Source organism: Bufo gargarizans, chromosome 7 (assembly GCF_014858855.1).
Source record: "Bufo gargarizans isolate SCDJY-AF-19 chromosome 7, ASM1485885v1, whole genome shotgun sequence".
Lineage (NCBI taxonomy): Eukaryota > Metazoa > Chordata > Amphibia > Anura > Bufonidae > Bufo > Bufo gargarizans.
In genome coordinates this window covers 24,876,254-24,898,497 of record NC_058086.1, presented here as the reverse complement: position 1 = coordinate 24,898,497, position 22,244 = coordinate 24,876,254, and the positions used below count along the sequence as shown (strand labels likewise).

At 43.1% G+C, this 22,244-nt stretch overlaps 1 protein-coding gene across 1 annotated transcript in view; it reads right to left on the bottom strand.

The window, feature by feature from the left end:
* IL17RC (interleukin 17 receptor C) overlaps positions 1 to 22,244 on the bottom strand; it is a 50,399-nt gene that overhangs the window by 15,697 nt on the left and 12,458 nt on the right. Inside the window, exons 2-13 of the mRNA XM_044301267.1 lie at positions 16,294 to 16,315; positions 15,540 to 15,692; positions 15,275 to 15,400; positions 12,359 to 12,489; positions 12,036 to 12,147; positions 9,324 to 9,368; positions 8,810 to 8,940; positions 7,364 to 7,423; positions 7,007 to 7,073; positions 5,498 to 5,676; positions 3,893 to 3,943; positions 3,339 to 3,381 (exon numbers count right to left, since the gene is read on the bottom strand). Coding sequence (XP_044157202.1) covers positions 3,339 to 3,381; positions 3,893 to 3,943; positions 5,498 to 5,676; positions 7,007 to 7,073; positions 7,364 to 7,423; positions 8,810 to 8,940; positions 9,324 to 9,368; positions 12,036 to 12,147; positions 12,359 to 12,489; positions 15,275 to 15,400; positions 15,540 to 15,692; positions 16,294 to 16,315 — 1,120 coding nt within the window. The remainder of the gene's footprint in view (positions 1 to 3,338; positions 3,382 to 3,892; positions 3,944 to 5,497; positions 5,677 to 7,006; positions 7,074 to 7,363; positions 7,424 to 8,809; positions 8,941 to 9,323; positions 9,369 to 12,035; positions 12,148 to 12,358; positions 12,490 to 15,274; positions 15,401 to 15,539; positions 15,693 to 16,293; positions 16,316 to 22,244) is intronic.

The window sequence follows — 22,244 nt, the reverse complement described above, 5'->3', positions numbered from 1 at the left end:
CCATAAAGTAATAACCTTCCAATTGTCAATCAAAAGAGCGTTTCTTCAGGGAGGAACAAAAATACCAAACTTCAAAAAAGCTAAATTTAGCCAACTAAGAGAGGCCATAGACCTAACTAACTGGGGCAAAGTCCTCAAAAATAAAAATACAGCCCCAAAATGGGATATTTTTAAAAGCATCCTAAAATCTAATTGTGAGAGGCACATACCTTATGGGAATAAAAGGTTAAGGAACAAGAAGAAAACAATGTGGATAAATAGAACTTCAAAGAAAGCAATAAATGACAAAAAGAAAGCATTTAAATCACTAAAACAGGAGGAGAGCGAGGAAGCACTGAAAAACTATAAGGAAAAAATAAAATATGTAAAAAACAAATAAAAGCAGCCAAACTAGAGACCGAGAGATTAATTGCCAAAGAGAGCAAAACTAACCCTAAAATGTTCTTCAATTATAAAAATGGAAAAAAGTATAAATCTGAAGGTGTCGGCCCTCTACAGAGTAGTGAGGGGGGAGTCGCAGAGAGCGACGAGGAGAAAGCAAAGCTGTTAAATATTTTTGTTCGCCACTGTATTCGCTGAAGGAAAATAAACTGTCAGATGAAATGCAGAATGTAAAAGTTAATTCCCCATTAAAAGTGTCCTGTCTGACCCAGGAAGAAGTATAACAGCGACTTAAACAGATTAAAATAGACAAATCGCCAGGACCAGATGGCATACACCCCCGTATCCTAAGAGAATTAATTAATGTCATAGCCAGACCCTTATTTCTGATATTTAAGGACTCTATACTGACAGGGAGTGTTCCACAGGATTGGCGCATAGCAAATGTGGTGCCAATATTCAAAAAGGGTCCAAAAACAGAGCCCGGAAACTATAGGCCGGTAAGTTTAACATCTGTCATGGGTAAACTGTTTGAGGGTTTTCTAAGAGATGCTATCTTGGAGGATCTCAATGAAAACAAGCAAATAACGCCATATCAGCATGGCTTAATGAGGGATTGGTCATGCCAAACTAATTTAATCCGTTTCTATGAGGAGGTAAGTTCTAGACTTGACAACGCGAATCAATGGATGTCGTATATCTGGACTTCTCCAAAGCATTTGACACTGTACCGCATAAAAGGTTAGTATAAAAAATGAGAATGCTCGGACTGGGAGAAAATGTCTGTATGTGGGTAAGTAACTGGCTCAATGATAGAAAACAGAGGGTGGTTATTAACGGTACACACTCAGATTGGGTCACTGTCACTAGTGGGGTACCTCAGGGGTCAGTACTGGGCCCTATTCTCTTCAATATATTTATTAATGATCTTGTAGAAGGCTTGCACAGAAAAATATCCATTTTTGCAGATGACACTAAACTGTGGAAGGTAATTAACACGGAAGAGGACAGTATACGGTATATATACTACAGAGGACAGTATACAGCTACAGAGGGATCTGGATAGATTGGGGCTTGGGCAGAGAAGTGGCAGATGAGGTTTAACACTGACAAATGTAAGGTTATGCCCATGGGAAGGAATAATACATGTCACCCGTACATACTAAATGGTAAAACACTGGGTAAGGCCTCATGCACACGACCGTTCAGTTTTTTGCGGTCCGCAAAAAACATAAGCCGTCCTTGTTGCCTTCCGCAATTTGCGGAACAGAACGGGCGCCGGCAATATAAATGCCTATTCTTGTCCGCAAAGCGGGGCCGCGGAACGGAGCCACGGATGCGGACAGCACAAGGAGTGCTGTCCGCATCTTTTGCAGCCCCATTGAAGTGAATGGGTCCGCATCCGAACCGCCAAAACGGCGGCTCGGATGCGGACCCAAACAACGGTCGTGTGCATGAGGCCTAATCACTGACATGGAAAAGGATCTTCGAATTTTAGTGAACAGCAAACTTAGGCCCCATGCACACGGCCGTTGTTCACAGCCGTGTGCGGGCCGTGGAACCGCGGCCTGGATCCCTCCTGAGAGCAGGAGCGCACGGCGTCACTGGTTGCTATGACGCCGTGCGCCCCCTGCTGCCGCCGCAATACAGTAATACACTGGTACGATCTATACCAGTGTATTACTGTACTGTGCCGGCAGCAGGGGGCGCACGGCGTCATAGCAACCAGTGACGCCGTGCGCTCCTGCTCTCAGGAGGGATCCAGGCCGCGGTTCCACGGCCCGCACACGGCTGTGAACAACGGCCGTGTACATGGGGCCTTAAGCTGTAGAAACCAGTGTCAGGCAGCTGCTGCCAAGGTCAATAAGATAATGGGTTGCATCAAAAGGAGCATAGCTGCCTGTGATGAGAACATAGTCCTACCACTTTACTAATCATTCAGACTACACATGGAGTACTGTGTACAGTTCTGGGCTCCTGTGAACAAGGCAGACATAGCAGAGCTGGAGAGGGTTTCATAGGAGGGAAACTAATGTAATACCTGGAATGGGGCAACTACAGTACCCTGAAAGATTATCAAAATTAGGGCTATTCACTTTACAAAAAAGACGACTGAGGGGAGACCTAATTACTATGTATAAATATATCAGGGGTCAGTACAGAGATCTCTCCCATCAGCTATTTATCCCCAGGACTGTGACTGTGACGAGGGGACATCCTCTGCGTCTGGAGGAAAGAAGGTTTGTACACAAACATAGAAGAGGATTCTTTACGGTAAGAGCAGTGAGACTATGGAGCTCTCTGCCTGAGGAGGTGGTGATGGTGAGTACAATAAAGGAATTCAAGAGGGGCCTGGATGTATTTCTGGAGCGTAATAATATTACAGGCTATAGCTCAGGCATCCTCAAACTGCGGCCCTTCAGCTGTTGTAAAACTACAACTCCCACAATGCCCTGCTGTAGGCTGATACCTGTAGGCTGTTCGGGCATGCTGGGAGTTGTAGTTTTGCAACAGCTGGAGGACCGCAGTTTGAGGATGCCTGCTATAGCTACTAGAAAGGGGTGGTTGATTCAGGGAGTTAATTCTGATTGCCTGATTGCAAGCGGGAAGGAATTTTTTCCCCTAAGGTGAGGAAAATTAGCTTCTACCAAGCTTTTTTCGGCCTTATATACTATGTTACAATGTTAATATTCTAATATCTGTGGTGCCTTCAAGGGGAAACACGGGTCCAGTAGGTTTGATTTTTATGTCAGATCCTGTATTTCCACCAGAGATGTGGCGCCCCCTACTGAAATAATGCATTAAAAAAATCACATACAGTATATGAATGAAGCAGCTGGGGCTGATGTGTCCAGGAGAAGGGAATCTGTCAGTTTGTCCGTACTTATGACACTTATGACTGTCGGTTACCTATTGACAGCTGAGGATTGTGTCTACAGACAAAGGACGGTACTCACCTGGTAAACAGGAGGTATGCAAGACTTTCTCTTTAACGGACACCTATAAAAATAAAGTCATAATGTATAATCACCCTATTATGCCAATCAATGCTCCCCGCCTGCCCCCTTTACATCCACCCTAACAGAAACCTAATTTCTTCCTAATATGATACCATAGTGTCCCCTCTCCCTGGGTCAGGACCCTCATCTATTAACAAGAGTACACAGAAGCCTATTGAGTCCAATAGGCACGATGTAATACTTTATGTTTCCTGTGGTGGCGCTGCAGAAGAACTGAACACTTGCTGTTAGGTTTCCCAATAAATTAGATCTGATCGCCTTGGGTCTGATCAGCTTATTGTCAGGGGACATTTCTAACACTTTCCTAAAAAAAACTGCCCCTTGCAACTCCTTCATCAGTAATATAGTCACATGAGTAGACAGGTCAGTGCTACCATCCATCACTATCAAACACTGCTCTACTGATGTCACCATCATCTCCATGATCTGATTGGCTACAGGATGTTCTGACCCCGCCCCCTTTCCCGGTACTTTTTTTTACTGTATTGTACCTGAAGACAGAGTGATGGGTGCAGGTGCTCCAGCTTCAAGGATCCAATTTGCTGTTAAAAGACAACGTGAAATCAAATTAAAATTTACAGCACGACCAGACTGCCGACATATGTGATGTGTACTATTAACGTGTTTAATGCATCCTATATACATACATGTAATATTTCTTATTAATTTGGGCATTGCATTCTGTACATGTGTGTATTGTGTCCTGTTAATCTGGGAAATGCATCCAATACATGCGTTTTTTTTTGCTTATTGCATGCCCCTTTCAATGGGCATACAAAAAATGCGGACAGCACCCTGTGTGCTATCTGCGTCCGTATGTCCGTCTCACAAAAAAATAGAACATGTCCTATTCTCATCCATATTTCAGACAAGGAGGACTGTTTTATACTGGGCCGGACATTCCGTTTTGCAAAATGTAGAACGCTATCTGTGTTTTGAGGATCGGCAATTTACAGCACACAGAAACGGCTTTGGCTGTGTGCATGAGCCCTTATTCTTCAGTGTTTCTTCACACTCGTGGAAAACGCATGAAAAAACTGACTGCAAACGCGCGCGGAAAACAGGCACACTGAACGCAATCACAGACAAAATGATGCGTCATATACGTTTGGGTAATGAGTGTAATAAGTTTGGTTGCCAGGTTACATAATATCATATCTGTATCATTATACATTACCCCTATGCAAATGACTGATGTGTCATCTACTGAACACAACCAAACCACATTCCTGCGGTACACATATTGCACAATGGCAACAGGTGTGCGGTTTTACCTGTACCGGAGCCGGACTCACGTTGCCTGACCTCAAGTATGTTACACAATGAAGGAGGCGTCACAACACATCGTCTGCTGCAGTCAGTATTACCAAAGTCCTTACTCCATAACAGTGCATAGATAGATAGATAATTAGATAGAGATGGGATAGATAGATAGATAGATAGATGAAGAGATATGGGCTAGATAGATAGATAGATAGATAGATAGATAGATAGATAGATAGATCTGATAGATAGATCTGATAGATAGATCTGATAGATAGATAGATAGATAGATAGATAGATAAATAGATAGATATGAGATAAAGAGATGAGATAGATGGATAGATAGATATGGGATAGATAGAAGGTAGATACTGTAGATAGAGAGATATAGACAGACATGACATGGATAGATAGATATAGACAGACATGACAGATCATGATGGGGTTAATTCGAGGACTGTACAATGTGGACTTTGCACAGGTCATAAAATCCATCCTGAAGTCTTTGGCAATGAAAAGGAAAAGGCATTTAGACAAAGCTGGAAAAGGTGGTTAATAAAACAAAGTCTGAAATCTACTTCAAGTAAGGGAAATGTCCAAAATGGTGGCCTTTCAGGCCCCTCCTGTCCAGAAGCCCCGCCTTTTAAGTGCAGCATAAAAAACCCCACCCCTTTGTGGCCCATGTCACAAGACTGTTAGGATGTATGTAAAAATGCTGTGTTGCCCATGGCAACCAAGGAACACTAAGGGATGAAAGCTGCGCTGTTATTGGTTGCTGTGGCCAACAAGGCCGCTCCTGTGTTTTGATGGATCAGACCGGTTCTGTCCTTCACCTGGCTTAATATCTTCTTCCTGGTGTGAGGAATCTCATGGCAGGATGAGTGGTCACCGGCTTTCCAACAAAGTGATAGTTCAGCGGATAAATCACAAGGCGCCAACAGGTGATAGAGCGCCATGTTGTCCTTTATGGTTACGGAGAAGACACTGTCCCTCAGAACTTTCTCCTCTGAATCTGGAATCAATCAGAAACGAGATTTTAGTGTAAATCTGATCATTATACATAAGGGGTTAAACAAATCCCACAAACTGGTTCTGTTGCCCATAGCAACCAATCACAGGGCAGCTTTCATTTTTCAAAAGCAGAATAAAAAATGAAAGCTGTACTGCGATTGGTTGCTATGGGCAATAAAGACATTGGTGGAGATTTATCAAAGTAGTTACTCATAACAACCAATCAGATTCCACCTTTGATTTTTCAGAGCTCCTTAGCAAAATCAAAGGATCAATCTGATTGGTTGCTATAGGCAACTAAGCCAGTTTTCCTTTGCACCAGTCTTGATAAATTCTCCCCCCCCCCCCCATTTTCTGTGTTGTGATACAAAAGGGGTGGAGCATGACACAAGAGATTCTTTCTTTTGTGTCAGGCTCTGCACCTCAAACCCTATACAAGACAACATCCCAACTAATACAAACCCTGAGACAGTTTTTCTCCTTTTCTTATCAGTGCTTGGAAAAGAAAGGAGCCAATATGTCCGCCTTGTTAAATCTGAAAGGGACTGTCATTCAGCTTTCTAAAATTCTGATGCATACATTTGCCTGGACATGCAGCAAATGTCCCCCAGGACTCCAGTAAAGCTGGTTGTCAACCCCTTTAAGGCGGCCATATTAGAATCAAGGATGTAAATTACAGGTGACTCTATAAGGGCTCATGCACACGACAGTATTTTGCGTTCAGTATACTGGACGTTTTTTTAGCTCAGTATACGGAACATATACTGAACCATTCATTTCAATGGTTCCGCAAAAAAAACGGAATGTACTCCGTATGCATTCCGTTTCCGTATTTCCGTTTTTCCGTTCCGTTTTAACATAGAACATGTCCTATTATTGCCCGCAAATCACGGTCCGTGGCTCCATTCAAGTCAATGGATCCGCAAAAAAAACGGAACACATACGGAAATGCATCCGTATGTCTTCCGTTTCCGTTCCGTTTTTTCCTGAACCATCTATTGAAAATGTTATGCCCAGCCCAATTTTATCTATGTAATTACTGTATACTGTATATGCCATACGGAAAAACGGAACGGAAAAACGGAACAGAAACGGAAACACAACGGAAACAAAAAACGGAACAACGGATCCATGAAAAACGGACAGCAAAACACTGAAAAAGCCATACGGTCGTGTGCAATAGGCCTAAGATAGAGACCTTTAGGCTTTGGCAATACTGTGGTGGGGCAGGAATCCCAGTTTTTTTAAGGAAATATTGAACCCGCTGCGGTGGCACAGTGCCACGGTTACAGTACTCTATAATATACTATATATATATACTAGATACATACGGTTTGTAAATGGGCAGCATTCGTTTCTGACAGCATCCGCCACATTCACTATGTCACTGTACCACGCCTGGCAGGGAACAGGATGAAAAGTTAATTTAGTAAAATCAGATATTAATTGTAATATTTAAAATCTGAGGCTGAGTGCAGGTCAGCCACGTCTAACCTCAGCGGACCCCATGTCTGCTGCTATACCGTGAGCTGGCAGTCTTGGGCCGCAGAGCATCCCCTCTCTCCATAGAGACATGCATCCTCGACCACAAGGTTTATTCTAATGAGCAGCGCTATTCACTAGAAGAACGTAACTACTCCGACCCCAATCTACAACCCAAGGGGAGCGCAAAATAAGAAGTAACTTACCTGAAAGCACAAACATGGCACAATGTCTGCCTTAGGGACGATGTAACGCTGATCTCCATACTGAAAGAAAACATAATATATATAATATATATACACAAAATGATTACTTAATCGTTATCTATCTGTCTGTCTATCCGTTTATCTATCTACCTACTTCTCTCATATGTTTCTATCTATATCTATCTGTGTGTCTATCATCTATCTAAGGCCTAGTTCACACAAACGATTTTTTTTGCGAGTGTACGGGCCATTTTTTTGTGTTCTGTATACGGTCCGTATACGGAACCATTTATTTCAATGGTTCCGCAAAAAAAAACGGAATGTACTCCGTATGCATTCCGTTTCTGTATTTCTGTTTTTCCGTTCCGTTGAAAGATAGAACATGTCCTATATTTGGCCGCAAATCACGTTCCGTGGCTCCATTCAAGTCAATGGGTCCGCAAAAAAACCCGAACACATACGGAAATGCATCCATATGTCTTCCGTATCCGTTCCGCTTTTTCTGAACCATCTATTGAAAATGTTATGCCCAGCCCAATTTTTTCTATGTAATTACTGTATACTGTACATGGCATAAGGAAAAACGGAACGGAAAAAAGGAAAGGAAACGGAAACACAACGGAACTCAAAAATGAAACAATGGATCCGTGAAAAATGGACCGCAAAAAACAATAAAAGCCATGAACTACGCCTAACTATGTATCTATCTATCTACCTATGTTATATTCTATCTCAGGGAAGCCCAACCTGTGGCCCTCCACCTGTTGCAAAACTACAACTCCCAGCATGCCTGGACAGCATACAGCTATTAAGGCATGCTGGGAGTTGTAGTTTTGCAACAGCTGGAGGGCCGCAGGTTGAGCATCCCTGTTCTATCTCATATCTATCTATCTATCTAAAATAAAGCGAAATTGGGCAGCACATCGGTTTTCTGCGTAGATGTGGAGTGCCTGAGGCTGAGGGGGCGATCCACCTCCAAACAGAGTATATTCCACGGCACATCCAGGGAGTAAAATCGAAGTGATAGCTTTATTCACCAGACCGCGACGTTTCGGTCCACTTGCTGGGACCTTTCTCAAACAGTGACTTCAGCAAGTGGACCGAAACGTTGCGGTCTGGTGAATAAAGCTATCACTTCGATTTTACTCCCTGGATGTGCCGCGGAATTCCTTTGCTTATCTCTCTATCTATCTATCTATCTCTCCTATCTATCTATCTATCTATCTATTATCTATCTCTCTATCTATCTATCTATCTATCTATTATCTATCTATCTATCTATCTATTATCTATCTCTCTATCTATCTATCTATTATCTATCGATCTATCTATTTTCTATTTGTCTGTCTATTATTTTATTTTATATCTGTTTGAAATTTCTCCTTACGTTTAAACACAATACTATGTGAATTATTAAGTGATACTGTTCTCTGAGACAATACTCACTAATGTGTGCAAAGTGTCATTTCCATCATACTTGGATTTATAATAGACTCGTAATGTTATGTTCCTGGCAGTGGTTCCTTGAGCTACACCAACAGACACGTCATCGATGCCATCAAACTCCAGGGTGGGTGCTGCATGGAAAACAAGCAGATTTATAATTTCTCTTTCAGAAACATATAGGGGGTCATTTACGTTCAGACGTTATTTGCGCCGCAATCTGGGACTTTTCTGGTCTAAATGTAAGACCGCACTAGCTGGTGTAGATTTAGACCGGCACTGGATACGTCGAAGTTATGTAGAGGTCGGTGCCTCTAACTAACTTCGGTGGATCCACTGCCAGCGCAGGGGTTTATTGAGACCAGCGTATAAAACGCGGTCTTAACAAATGACTCCCATAGTCTTTAGCTGTCGTGGCCTGCTGGGAGTTGTGGAACTACAACAGCTGGAGAGTCACAGGCTAAATGAAGATCATTGCTCTTCAATAACATTTTTGGAATTACAAAATGAAATTTACCTTCACATTCCACAATGTTTTCCTCTTGGTCTATTTCACGGCAACCTACAAAATATAATAGTATTTAGCAGAGCACTTGGTATATTTATTAGTATTTATAGAGATTTCCCTAAGGCTACTTTCACAGTAGTGGCAGCCTTCTCCGGCAGGCTGTTACGGTGGGTGAACAGCCTGCCGGATCTGTGCTGCCGCTAGTGCACGCATGCCGGCGGAGGCCCGCTCCGGCCCCATTCACTATAATGGGGGCGGGCTGGAGGCCTAGCGGCAGCACGGCGAATCATGCCGGTAGGCGAACAGGAATAAAACTACGACAATACATTTTATTCTAAATCTTTTCTGAAAGTTTTGTAAATCTGAACTGCATTAATACTGCCCCCTATGTACAATAATATAACTACTATAATACTGCTCCTATGTACAAGAATATAACTACTATAATACTGCTCCTATGTACAAGAATATAACTACTATAATACTTCCTTCCATGTACAAGAATATAACTACAATAATACTGCCCCCTATGTACAAGAATATAACTACTATAATACTGCTCCTATGTACAATAATATAACTACTATAATACTGCTCCTATGTACAAGAATATAACTACTATAATACTGCTCCTATGTACAAGAATATAACTACTATAATACTGCCTCCTATGTACAAGAATATAACTACTATAATACTGTATCCTATGTACAAGAATATAACTACTATAATACTGTCTCCTATGTACAAGAATATAACTACAATAATACTGCTCCTATGTACAAGAATATAACTACTATAATACTGCCTCCTATATATCAGAATATAACTACTATAATACTGCCTCCTATGTACAAGAATATAACTACTATAATACTGCTCCTATGTACAAGAATATAACTACTATAATACTTCTCCTATGTACAAGAATATAACTACTATAATACTGCTCCTGTGTACAAGAATATAGCTACTATAATACTGCCTCCTATGTACAATAATATAGCTACTATAATACTGCTCCTATGTACAAGAATAGAACGATTATAATACTGCTCCTATGCAGTGGTGGCCAGTTCGAATTGTTCGCCCGCGAACATATGCAGGCTTCCAGCTTTTCTCAGAAGTCCGGCGGCCATTTGATTTTAGACCGGCTCGCGCACAGGCACAGGTAAGGGCTTAACTGTGCCTCGCCGGACTTCTGATAAAAGATGGCAGCCCGCATATGTTCGCGGGCGAACAATGCGAACTGGCCATCCCTGCTCCTATGTACAATAATATAGCGACTATAATAATGCTCCTATGTACAAGTATATAACTACTATAATACTGCTCCTATGTGCAAGAATATAACTACTATAATACTGCTCCTTTGTACAACAATACAACTACTATAATACTGCTCCTATGTACAAGAATATAACTACTATAATACTGCCCCTATGTACAAGAATATAGCTACTATAATACTGCCTGCTATGTACAAGACTACAACTACTATAATACTGCCCCTATGTACAAGAATATAACTACTATAATACTGCCTGCTGTGTACAAGAATATAACTACTATAATACTGCCTCCTATGTACAAGAATATAACTACTATAATACCGCTCCTATGTACAAGAATATAACTACTATAATACTGCCTTCCTATGTACAAGAATATAACTACTATAATACTGACTCCTGTGTACAAGAATATAACTACTATAATACTGCCTCCTATATACCAGAATATAACTACTATAATACTGCTCCTATGTACAAGAATATAACTACTATAATACTGCCTGCTATGTACAAGAATATAACTACTATAATACTGCCTCCTATGTACAATAATATAACTACTATAATACTGCTCCTATGTACAAGAATATAACTACTATAATACTGCTCCTATGTACAAGAATATAACTACTATAATACTGCTCCTATGTACATGAATATAACTACTATAATACTGCCTCCTATGTACAAGAATATAACTACTATAATACTGCCTCCTATGTACAAGAATATAACTACTATAATACTGCTCCTATGTACATGAATATAACTACTATAATACTGTCTCCTATATACAAGAATATAACTACTATAATACTGCTCCTATGTACATGAATATAACTACTATAATACTGCCTCCTATGTACATGAATATAACTACTATAATACTGCCTCCTATGTACAAGAATATAACTACTATAATACTGCTCCTATGTACAAGAATATAACTACTATAATACTGCTCCTATGTACAAGAATATAACTACTATAATACTGCTCCTATGTACAAGAATATAACTACTATAATACTGCTCCTATGTACAAGAATATAACTACTATAATACTGCTCCTATGTACATGAATATAACTACTATAATACTGCCTCCTATGTACATGAATATAACTACTATAATACTGCCTCCTATGTACAAGAATATAACTACTATAATACTGCTCCTATGTACATGAATATAACTACTATAATACTGTCTCCTATATACAAGAATATAACTACTATAATACTGCCTCCTATTTACCAGAATATAACTACTATAATACTGCTCCTATGTCCAAGAATATAACTACTATAATACTGCTCCTATGTCCAAGAATATAACTACTATAATACTGCTCCTATGTCCAAGAATATAACTACTATAATACTGCTCCTATGTACAAGAATATAACTACTGTCATTGTTTTTTACCTGGCAAGTTATGGTGCACATTGAGTTCCTCTTTGTACTTTGGGTAGGTGTATGACGTTATATTCAGCTCGTTGCCAGGTATTGCGTTAACTGTATTATACACTATGGATCCCTGTAGGAAAATCAGAAGAAACAATACGGTTTAAATGCAATGACACAACACAGATGACAGAATGACGGCAGACCCAGCTCTAGACACTATAGACAGGCAGAGGGACAGCTTACAGTATGTGAGGGCCCCAAAAAACAGCTCCTCATATCTCAGCTTCCAGGACTTCCTGCAGCAATACTTAAAAGGGCTCCCTGGAGCGTACATTCCTTACCACTTTAATGCTGTTGTCGGTGCCTGTTCTCCGTGGAATAGATGAGTGAGGCAATGAAACCCTCACCAAGGGGCAGAAATAGCTGGCTGGAAATTCCCGCAGTATAAACAGGTTGGCACAGAGCAAGGAATCTGCAAATATAAGACGAGGGCGGTTGGGTGGGGACATTGATGAGAACTAGAGACAGATAAAGGCTTAAATGACTGTTTGGAAAGGAAATAGAACTTAGGAAGAAGATAGACAAGAAAACCTTCATGGTGGGGGACAGGGAAACTGGCCTTTAGACAATGCCCAAGTGCCCAGGAGCTTAGGATGTCTTTTTTTTAAACGGAATGTCCATTTAGGACAACATTTTTGTAAAGTTAGTGGTTTGAAAAAATTATAGAATCAATTGTCACTTTCACCGGTCCCCGTGATCGACACAATTCCCCTTTGATCTCCACCTTCCAGATTTTTGGCTTTGTGGGGCATTCCTGGCATTTCCAGGACTAGGAAGGAGAGACCAGTGGAGACTCTGTAATCGGAATGAGAGTGGTGAGAGATCAGTGAGGACGAGCATCTATTTATCTGGAAGTGGCAGGTCTGGCAGAGCGAGCTCTGGATCTGTAGCCAGTCTCTGCCATGGCTAATAGAGAAGTTATGGATCTTCGTGGGAGGAACAGGGAGGAGCTAAAAGTTTCCCAAGGATGGGGATTGGATAAGAAAATATAGTTGCTTTCTTCAAAAACAGCGCCACACCTTTCCATAGGTTGTGTCTGGTACTGCAGCTGAGACCCACTGAGGTGAATGGGGCTGGGCTGCATTACCACACTTAACAGAAGAAGAAAGGCATGTTTAAAGGGGTTGTCCGGGTTCAGAGCTGAACCCGGACATACCGTTATTTTCATCCCGGCAGCCCCCCTGAGCCTAGCATCGGAGCATCTCATGCTCCGATGCGCTCCAGTGCCCTGCGCTAGATCGCGCAGGGCACAGGCTCCTTTGTTTTTAATAACACACTGCCTGGCGGTAACTTCCGCCCAGCAGTGTGTTCGGTGACGTCACCGGCTCTGAGGGGCGGGCTTTAGCTCTGCCCTAGCCGTTTTACTGGCTAGGGCAGCGCTAAATCCCGCCCATCAGTGCCGGTGACGTCACCGGGGTTCCTGTCAGCCCCATGGAGAGCCCGGTACGTCACCGGAACTCTGAAAAATGCCTTTGCCCTGCGCGATTTAGCGCAGGGCAAAGGAGAGCATCGGAGCATGAACTGCTCCGATGCTCATGTCAGGGGGGCTGCCGGGGTGAAAATGGAGGGCTGTCCAGGTTCAGCTCTGAACCTGGACAACCCCTTTAACCTGGGCAACCTCTTTATAATTGCGAGGGTCCTAAACCCCTTGGGGTTTTTGGATTTTTTCTCCACACGTTCCAATAACCACAACTTTTTTATTTTTCTGTTCACATAGCTATATGAGGGCTTATTTTTTGCAGGACACGATGCATTTTTTTAATACTACCATTTAATTTACCATATCTTGTATTGGAAAACGAGAAAAAAATTCCTTGCGTGACAAAATTTAAAAAAGCAACAACAGAATTCCGCCAAGGTTTTTAGGGTTTTGACATCACAGCATTCATTGTGAGCTAAAAATGACCTGACATCCTTATTCTGCGGCTCAATACGACAAAATGTATATATTTTTTTTTTTTTTACTATTTAAAAAAAATCTACATTTTCTTTGTGTTGCCATAATCTGACAACCATAACTTTTTTATATTTCAGTCTACAGAGCTATATGAGGGCTTGTTTTTTGCTTCCCAAACTGTATTTTTTATTGGGACCATTTTGGTGGTATGTAAATTTTTTGGGGGGAGGGGCAAGATGACAAAAAAATTAAAATTGGGTGTATTTCATTTTTTTCCATTGCAAATTTTTTAAATAGTTTAATAATTTTGACATTTTCGGACGCGGCGATACCTAATATGTTTCATTTCTTATTGTTTATATATTTTATGTGTAAAATTAGGAAATAGGGGTGATTTAAACTTTGAATATATTGGTGTTTTTGTTTTCTTTTTTGTAAATCTTTTCACTTTTGTTTTTTATAACCATTAGACCCCTCAGGGGCCTAGTACATGGGATCTTTTGATCCCCTCTCCTATTCACCCTGATAGGATTTTTACACTCTCCATTCTGAGCTATGCCTCGTGCATAGCTCAGTATGGAGAAAGCCATGGCAGGCCTGGAGCCCTTCAGCAGCTGCAACCTACCGGACCCCCGCAGTTTTCAATTTCACTGCGGGGGTTCTGATCGGAAGTATTCAGATCCAGGTGCTGGTTTGAAAATTGTACAATATGTACTGTGACACAACTCCTTTAATTGAGCACTCCCATGCCTCTCAGCAATTTATTTTTCATGAGGTTGGTCTTAAAGGGGAGGTCTTATTGAAAGGTACCTCCATGTAGCCAGTCCGTTCACTGAGGGGGGCACTAAACCTAGAAATTAATAATAAAATGGCCCCAGGAAACAGAAATGTAGCAGTAGCCAATGAAAACTATCTCTAAGCTGAGGAACTGCTCAGGGGTGGGGCTTCAACCTAAAGGCGTGGCTTAGAGAACCTGGTCTCCAATGGCGACAGAACATTGAAACAGTTACAATCTTGCTTCACATGCATTAGCACTGGAAGTGAGGGAGGAGGGGAAGGCAAAATGGACGCAGAAAAGTGTTGTGATGGTTGCTATAGGCCAGCGGTCAGCAACTTTCGGCACTCCAGATGTGGTGAAACTGCAACCCCCAGCATTCTCCATTCACAGCTAAGCAAGTGTGCATGCTGGGAGTTGTAGTTTCACCACAGCTGGAGTGCTGAAGGTTGCTGATCCCTGCTATAGGCAATAAGGCTAGTTTACGAATATGAGGCCTATTACCTATATGTCTGTATATCTTACCATTGCTGGGTTTGTCAACCCTTATATACAGGCTCACATTTGTCAGTTCATCGTCTTCTTCTGAATATTCAAGATCATCGTAGTCGTAGTCGCCACAGTCACCTGAGCCGAGCTCATCAGAGAATTCTAGGAAGTGATACATGTCATGAATACCATTTCCAATGTCTGCGCAGTCCTATGCAAAAACTCGGCACATTACAAACTCAGCTCTGCTACATCCATGGATATCCTGGGCTACTCTGGGAAACAAGTTCGTCTTAAATACCTGATATGAAGGCCACAGACATCTCCATCGTGACTTGAACGCAGAGCCGACAACCCTTATCATCGCACCTCTTCACGGTTTTCGCTTTTATATCCGTTGGTACCAAAACCGGAAATTCTGCCGTTTCTATCTCTCCGCCGATACAGAACGTATCTGCATTACCAAAAGAAAAAAAAAAAGGCTGAAATGACTGAATATCGCTCCCATCATGCCTCAGGATGAAGCACCGATTGCAGATGTTCTTTTCCCTGGGAGGAGCCAGTGTAACATCATGGTTGGCCCATTGAATGAAAATGATGACATTCTGATATTGATGGCCTGTCCTCAGGATAGATCATTAATATCAGATCAGCGGGGGTCCGTCACCTAGGACCCCTGCCGATCAAGCCGTGATGCTCATTCGAGCTTCGGTGAGCGCCGCAGTCTCCACACAGTTTACCAAGCATAGCGCCATCCGTTGTATAGTGGCTGTGCTTGGTATTGCAGCTCAGCCCCATTGACTTGAATGGGACTGAGCTGTGCCTAGGCCATGTGACCGATGAACAGTGACGTCACTGGCTTAGGAAGAGCCGCCGTCTCTCCAAACAGCCGGAAGTCAGACCCCCACCTTTCTGATATTGATGACCTATCCTAAGGATGGGTCATCAGTATTAAAATCTCAGACAACCCCTTTAATCTCATCAAGTAGAAACTAAGTGCACCTCTGAAAATATCCCCTAACTACAGAAATAGGATGTAAGCAGAAGACACCTACCCGAGGAATTGCACTGAAGATCCTGAAATAGAAAAGAGAAAGAAAAGTGTGAGCAAAGACTCTTCACCGAGGCAAATTTCTTCACACATTCGTAGGGTCAAAGAGCACCCATCAGCAGGATTAACCCTAGTTCTTGGTCGAGTGGATTCCTGCTGATTAAAATGACACCCGTCTTGTGAAAATCGCTTGTGGCGTTCTTTAGAAAAAGGACTTTTATTCTTCATGCAAATGAGCGCTTCAGTGCACTGAGGGGCGGGGCCAGCACTGGGGTGGGGCCTAGCCCTCATCTACATAAAGAATAAAAGTCTTTTTTCGGGGGGAAAGCCGCCCGCAACCCATTTTCACAAGACAGGTATCAATTTAATCAGCAGGATCAACCCTTCCAGGCAGCATACCTGAGTTAATAGGATTGATTCTGCTGATAGGTGCTCTTTCAATAATACAATTCTGACTGCTCGCAGTCACCACTAGAGGGAGCTACATTGCATAAGATTTATATAGCTAAACTTGTATGCAGCGAGCTCCCCCTAGTGGCAGCTAGAAGGAATTGCTGTGAAAAGGCTAACAGCATGTGAATTAGAAACAATTCATCGCCCTCCCCCCACCATGCACCTATTGGTGAGGCATGCGCTAGAGGCGGGCCGTGACAACATCTCTTTATTCTGCACTGATCGGACTCTATACCTGTGATTCCAGTAGGATCAGTGTGAGAATGAATAGGACCTCAGCATAGTGGCTGCACATGGAGGATAAGAATGAGGTTATTGTTTTCGGATGGAGTTCCCCTTTAAATATTATCAGTAATATGATCAGCCTGACAGTCTTTATGACTGTCCATAGATGCCGCTGATTAGTGCCGCTTATCACCTATCCCATACAACGCACCATGGTAAATCTCCATGATTCAGACACCCCATGCTGACAGACCGTTGAAACCCTGTGCCGCGACGTCACCGCTGTCAACCCGACAAGGGAAGGTTGAATCAAAGATCGAGTCCCTGTTTGTCTTGGCCGAGAAAACTTTATTGCAACATCCACCTGTAGCTGCAGGATCTTATTACAGTCCGGGTTTCATTTCTCACCTCCTGAGTCAAATGTAGAATACAATGGTGTCCCTGTGGGCCTCCAACACGACTGCGGTGACATGGTTACGTTCCTTTTTTTTGTTGGCGGTGGTTGAAATAATTGCACCTTCCGTGCAATATTATTTTTTCCATTGACTTCAATAGGAAAAGTGCCACCAATCGTCCACCTGTATCCGCTCTATGGCTGACAGTGAGCTTCTCCGCAGGCGTCTATTGCTCATCAAAGCTGTTTTCTGAGATTTTTTAACTGATCATCAGTATCTGGTTGGTGGGGGTCTGACACCCGCGACCCCCGCCGATCGGCTGTTTGAGAAGGTACCAAAGCTTGCGGGAGCTCCGTACAGTATTAGAATGTATTGGCTCCAATGAGTCGGAGTTATTACTTCGCAAAGTCTTACGAGACTTTGTGTAATAACTTTGTGAATTAATTATTATTGTAAAAAAAACCTTGGTACCGAACTCAGGTTTTTTACAGTAATAATTAATTCACAGAGTTATTAGACAAAGTGTCGTGAGACTTTCCGAAGTAATAGCTTCCGGCTCACCGGAGCCAATACATTCTAATACTGTAAGGAGCGCTGGCTCCGTACAGTATTACAACAAAGTTTTAATGCGAATCAACTTCAGATAAAGCATCCGAAGTCGATTCGCGCTCATCCCTAGTCATCAGTTAAAAAAATCTCGGAAAACCCCTTTAAAGGCTGTGGACATCTTGGGAGGGGGGTGGATTTGTTTTGTTTTACATTGCATTCAACTCTCTCCAGCTTTCACTTTCTGTATATTTGCAGACTAGCAGGCTCCCTCCTGGGGCAGACTGGCCATAGATCGTACAGGGAAAATTCCTGGTGGGCCAATGCCCAGTGGGCAACCTGAACCCCTCCATCCGGCCGCTGTCTGGGTACATAACGATCTGGCGCCATCATGAGAATTTCTGGGGCAGCATATTGTGCTGCATTTTGCTATTCTGCTGCAGAACCATATACCAAAGTGTAGTACAAGATACTGCTATACTGCCTGGTCCTGTCTATTTGAATTGGGCCCATTTACTACATGGGGTCAATTTAAATTCTCCTTCACAGTGAATCCATCAGGGAGCTGCTCTGACGGTTCCATCTCTAGCCCTTTATCTGTACCTTTATCTCTGACGGCTCATAAACTAACAGGAATTTAGTTATATTAATGAGTGTTTATGAGCAGTCAGGAGTTCAGTGATAAGGGTTACAGATCGAGTCATCAGAGCAGCTCCTGATGGATTCACTGGGAGAGAAAGCGAGAGCAGAGAGTGAAGCTGGAGAGGAAAAAACTGCTGAAGATTTGTAATAATGACCAATTGAAAAAATTATTTTTAGCCCAAAAAGAATTGAAGGAAATAATAAAAAAAAATGCCCCCAAAGATGTCCATGGCCATTAAGGAAAACCTCTTGGCACTGCTCAGTTTGTTGGCTGATGGGCAAATATTTACACATGGCAATAATCGTGGTAGAACCATCATCACCAGCGTAAAAGGATCTGAACACGTCTATGATATTTCAGACAAATATTTATGACTTACCATTAAAGAAAAATTCTGGCAAAAAGTTATCAAGTCTCTATCCCCCCCACCTGAAATGGCCAACCCTTCATCTTGATGAAATCAGTTGCTTGTCCCCCACTTACTAATAATGTCCTACTATGTAACAGAAGGACATTTGGGCCTCCTCAGCCACTCGGGCCTGGGTGTGACTACTACCTATGTTCCTCCTATATCTACACCCTGGCCTCCAGGTCTCCACAGGAGGTTACAGATATGAATGTTTCATTCACTCCTTGGTCTTTATCTTAGTGGCCTTTTCCATGGCTCAATTTCATCCCCGAACCAGTGGCAATCGATCATATAGACGACAGGTACTCATTTTTGCACATCACATTGATTGTGGGACCAATGATCGTCACTATGATCATTCCTCCCCCATCCGGATTGCATATTGTCAGCAGCACAACCCCCGTTAGAACAGGGCAAGGTGTTACAGACCACCAACAATGGGTGCCACCTGAAGGATGTGGTAAGGGTACGACCACATGGCGCAGTCATGTGGAGCTTTTTCGAGTACCTTGCTGCTGAAAGGCCCGCAGCGGGCACTAATTATACTAATGAGACCGCACTGTTCAGTGGGTCTCTATTGTGGCATTGAAGGAGCCACGCGGCCATTGACAATACGGGGCCTCTTGACCGTGCCATGTGGTCGTACCCTAACCCTACAAATGAGTGTTATCTCGACTGCGGCGATCGGCGGCAGGTTTACACCGGGCAATGATCCAGAGCGATTGGACTGTGTAAAAGTAGAGCGCCAAGTTTTGGAAGGGAGGGCATGGGACATCTATGTTTACCAGGCTCGTCACCTGTGTGTAAAGGGCCATTGTTACCACCTTACGACAGTTAGGAGTCTCCCTGGTGACAGTTACTTAGTGGCACGCGTGTTCTGTATGTGTACACTTTGTATTAGGGGTTTGAACCGGTTTGTGCCTTGCATTCAGGTGTGTGTATTTGCAGATTAAACAGCACGCAGGTTATTGTTCACATGCCAAATTTAGGGAACTTCAACACTGAGCAATTATACGAAAAGAGGAAGGTCGGCGCCCAGTTGTAACCTAAAGATATTTGAGATATGACAGGAGCTTTCGTATTCAACCGCTCTATACAACCTGAGAGTGGCACTTGGCATCCGAACACTTTTATGGGACCCTCATGTAGGGACGTTTTACATTTTGCAAAATATGGATGCAGTCCATGTACTGTCCGCATTGACTTCAATATGTCCGTGGTCCGCATTTCGCTGACATATTCTACTTTTTCACGGAACGGTCAAAGGGGTGCGGAGAGCACACGGATGATCCGTATGTCCTTTCCGCCAAAAGATAGAACATGTCCTATACCTGGGTGAAAAATGAGGACCATGGATCTATTGAAGTCAATGGGTCTGCAAAAAATGTGGATGCCACACAGACGGTATCTGTATTTTGCAGATTCACAATATACAGTCAAGTGCATGAGACCTAACTATTGCCTCCGATTTCATGTGGTTGCATGCAAAAATTGTGCATGTTCCATTACACTGCATACAGCGCCAGGCAGAGAGCCAGAGGCACCATATGATGGCACACAGAGGGTCACCGACACCAAATAGTAGCATACAGAGAGCCAGAGGCACCATATGATGGCACATAGAGGGTCACCGGCACCATATAGCAGCATACAGAGAGCCAGAGGCACCATATGATGGCACACAGAGGGTCACCGACACCAAATAGTAGCATACAGAGAGCCAGAGGCACCATATGATGGCACACAGAGGGTCACCGGCACCATATAGCAGCATACAGAGAGCCAGAGGCACCATATGATGGCACACAGAGGGTCACCGACACCAAATAGCAGCATACAGAGAGCCAGAGGCACCATATGATGGCACATAGAGGGTCACCGGCACCATATAGCAGCATACAGAGAGACAGAGGCACCATATGATGGCACATAGAGGGTCACCGGCACCATATAGCAGCATACAGAGAGCCAGAGGCACCATATGATGGCACACAGAGGGTCACCGACACCAAATAGTAGCATACAGAGAGCCAGAGGCACCATATGATGGCACACAAAGGGTCACCGGCACCATATAGCAGCATAGAGAGAGCCAGAGGCACCATATGATGGCGTAGAAAGAGCCAGAGACTTGATTTGAAAGCACACAGAGAGCCAGAGGTATCACATGATGGTACACAGAGCAGAGCCAGACATGATATTATGGCACACAGTGAGCCAAAAGGCACCATATGATGGCACCAAGAGAACCAGAGGCACCATATGGCAGCCTCAGTATCATGGAGGTGCAGGGACAGCTAATATCTCTGTCCAGATGCACACAGCTGCCCTTGGGCTGCTTTCACACAACTGTAGTAAGGTCCCATCTTAGAGGCCACAACAGCAGGACCAGAACCTTCATTCACTCTCCATAAAACTATTGGGGTCCTTTATCAAACTGGTGTAAAGTAGAACTGGCTTAGTTGCCCATAACAACCAATCAGATTTCACCTTTCATTATCCAAAGGAGCTGTCAAAAATCAAAGGTGGAATCTGATTGGTTGCAATGGGCAACTTAGGCCAGTTCTGCTTTACACCAGTTTGATAAATGACCCCATATGTTCACTGTCGCCTAGCATATAGTGCAGGAACATTCCTATAGTAAGATGGAAATAAGGCTCTGTTCACACTTCTGCCAGATCTTTCATTTTTCTGTTCCATCATAGCAAAAAATAAATGAATTAAGTAATTAATGGTGCTCTAATACAGTGGTCCCCATCCTTTTTTGCACCAAGTACCAGTTTCATGCAAGACACTTACCTCTCTTGCTCCTAGTCACCATCGCGATCCTCTTCATTCTGCTGTCGGCTGTGTATAGCGGCGCACAGTGTGAGGTCACGGAGCGAACTCGCGCTGTGCGCTGCCCTGCACAGCCGATAACCGAGCCACGGACCAGGAAGCGGTGAGTACAGATCCTTCACCGCTTCCTGGTCCTTCTTTACTAATGAAGCGCTTCCATAATGGAAGCGCTTCATTAGTACAGCGTTATAGACTGCCCTGATCGCCGCGGCCCGGCAAACCATGGGACCAGTCCTGGGCCGTGGCCCGGCGGTTGGGGACCGCTGCTCTAATAGAACTTTTAAAAAAGAGGAATCTAGAAACTTGGATATTTCCATCAGTCCCTCCCTTCCTGCTCGGGACCATGGCGGGCATGTAATAGATCAACGTGGTCAGAAAAACTTCAGAAAACTTGGGCCCTCAGCAGCATTTAATTGTAGTAGCGGCGGCCATATTGGTTGTCACTC